This window comes from Desmodus rotundus, chromosome 12 (assembly GCF_022682495.2).
Source record: "Desmodus rotundus isolate HL8 chromosome 12, HLdesRot8A.1, whole genome shotgun sequence".
NCBI lineage: Eukaryota > Metazoa > Chordata > Mammalia > Chiroptera > Phyllostomidae > Desmodus > Desmodus rotundus.
The window spans coordinates 83,530,578-83,532,952 of NC_071398.1; the positions used below are offsets into that span (position 1 = coordinate 83,530,578).

At 49.9% G+C, this 2,375-nt stretch overlaps 1 protein-coding gene across 3 annotated transcripts; it reads right to left on the reverse strand.

Annotated features, from left to right (window-relative positions):
* Positions 1-284: 284 nt before the first annotated feature.
* Positions 285-2,339, reverse strand: C12H1orf74 (chromosome 12 C1orf74 homolog). Of its 3 annotated transcripts, none has more exons than XM_024552272.4 (2): positions 2,205-2,339; positions 285-1,526 (listed from the first exon to the last, which is right to left on the reverse strand). In XM_024552272.4, exon 2 carries the CDS (start codon positions 1,456-1,458, stop codon positions 649-651), a length of 810 nt encoding a protein of 269 aa, XP_024408040.2. In that variant the 5' UTR covers positions 1,459-1,526; positions 2,205-2,339; the 3' UTR covers positions 285-648. The 3 variants fall into 3 exon arrangements, with proteins under 3 accessions (XP_024408040.2, XP_071076174.1, XP_045044231.2); XM_071220073.1 differs by having other exon boundaries at positions 2,209-2,328; XM_045188296.3 differs by lacking the exon at positions 2,205-2,339 and adding an exon at positions 2,005-2,192.
* Between the last annotated feature and the right edge of the window lie 36 nt (positions 2,340-2,375).

The window sequence follows — 2,375 nt, forward strand, 5'->3', positions numbered from 1 at the left end:
ATAAAAAACCTCAGGTTTGGTTACCTTAAAGTGTGGGTTTTCCCAATGCAACTGCAATTTCTGACTTTATTTTTTTAAGCTACTGTAAAATAAACAAATAAACTTTGCCGGACAGTCTCCGTCCCTAGAATTCTGTTTATTCCTGAATGACCTATCATATCACAAATGTGAGACACTTGAGCATCCTGGTCTACCGTTCTCAGCCCAATCCAGTCGGAGGTGCACAAATATGCAGGGAAGCCCAGTCCCGCTACTTCCCAGTGAACGCTACCCACATACGGGGTAGGTATATTTACAACCCTATCACACCACACCTCACATAGTATACAAGGATACACTACTTGTCCTCCACCTTCTTTCTTATTCTCCACAATCTCTTTCCTTCCATCTTCTATCCAGTGAAAAAGGAATAGCCATCTCAGCTAAGCAAGAGAACTCCTTGCCATAGAAATGGCAAGTACGTACTAGCAATACTGCCTCTGCCGCCACCTATGCCATTCCCATGCCCATCAGAGATGTGGCCAACTGACAACAGCATTCCTCCCTAGTGTTCTCAAGATGCTCGGAATTGTCACTTGAGATGATTGCTATTTGCAATCCCTGACTTAGAGCTGGATATTTACTGAGTACTTTCTCCAAAAGAGACAGTCAGAGGGCCACAGCTGGCAGTGTGACTGTCTCAGAGGAGATGGTGAGGTCAGCAAAGTCATTCTGAGTCCTCCATCGACTTCTAAGGTCCTTTTCCCAAGTGTTTAGAATGTCCCTCAGGGCTGGGAACAAGCTCTCTGGAACACTAAAGGAATAGAGCAAGACTGGAGGTTGACCAAGTAGCCATGAGATGCGGGCAGTGAATACCCGTAGTGGGATCAGGGCTAAGCAGTTGTCATCTCCCTGTTTCAGGTGAAAGGTATAGGGAACAGGATAGCCCAGGAGGATCCCAAACACAGTACAGAGATTCCAGTCTGAGCAAGGGAGCCTGCTGTGGGAGACCGCCAGGGATAGGTCCCTCTGCAACCCCTGCAAATGGGTGATGATCTCAGCTATGAGGGACTTCAAGCCCTGAAGCTGGTCCAGGGAGCAAACAGAAGGGTGAGGTTGGGAGCTGGAGACATCCACAAAGGCTATAGTACCAAGGAGCACCTGCTCCAGGTGCTGACACGCATGCTCAGGTCTGACAATCAGGCTGTTTCCTCCAACCTCAAGGATGTGAAGTCCCTTGGTCAGGAAGCCCAGACCCTGCAGCTCCTCCAGATAGCTCTGGAGCTCTGAAACCCCAGCACCATTGCAATCATAGAGCAGAGCCGGCTTCAGTCCCCGGGCCACAGCCAATACTTCTCCCGCTAGGTGAAGGCAGACAGGTCGGGGTGGGCCCCGTCTCTTTCCCATGCCCAGGGTCTGCTGAGCAGCTGCCACTAGCAACTGAGGACTCAGTGTTGACATGGGATCTGGAAGCAACATCAAGCATGGCCTCTTTAACTAGCCACAGCTCCTGGGCCACGTCTCTGACCTCCGGACATTTGAAGAGCCTAAAAATAAAGCAGAACCAGGAAGTTATTAACACCAGCCAGTGACATACCAGGACACCTACCAGCAGCCTTCCCCTTGGTCTTACAGCACCTTCTAAGGGTCATTTTGTCCCTCCCTCTGCTTTGAATGCTAACTCAGGCCAGACAAGATGGGGTCAGCAATGCTGCCTGATTACTATGGATGACTTAGTCTCTCTCGGTCCCGAATGCATGTGTCTGTATGGTCTTGAGGCTAGATGTATAGTCTCCTTGGCTTCTAGACTAAATGGTATCTTTCGTAAATTTTCTCTGAATCAAACCATAAGGAGTTTGGGGCAGAGAAGAGGAAAGGCAGCCCCTGGCAAAATTCAGAGAATTTCATCTAAAACTGCCCTCTGAGACAGTTGTAAATTCCAAATGCACTCTTTCCACTGCCAATTTCCCCTTCTCTTCTCGCCAGAATAGTTCTGCGAATAGTGCTCTGATTAAACTCATATACCTTGAGACATAAAAAGTAAATAAATGAGCTGTATTAGAAACGTAGGAGGGTTGTATTTTAACTTCTGTTGGCCACGCCATCCCCTTCTGGCCGACAACCACGGACCCTCAGCAGAGAGGCTCACTCCGATTCCCACACCCTTTGCTGAGCAAATTATCGTGGTTTATTAATCCGGGCATAGGTCTCTCTCTCCCACACACCTACGTCCTTCCACTTCCGCTGCCGGTTCGCGGGTTCAGGAACTTCTCCCAGTTCCTCCGCGCGGCCACACAGGCGGGGAAGCCAAGCACTCCGCTGCCGCACTGGAAACCCTGTCTGCCCGGCCTCCAGTCCGTGAAGTGCTCAACTGCGCATGCCCAACGCGACTCCTC

Coding starts and splice junctions, on each gene's coding strand:
- C12H1orf74 (XM_024552272.4), bottom strand. CDS start 1,458: ATGTTGCTTCCAGATCCCATGTCAACACTGAGTCCTCAGTTGCTAGTG.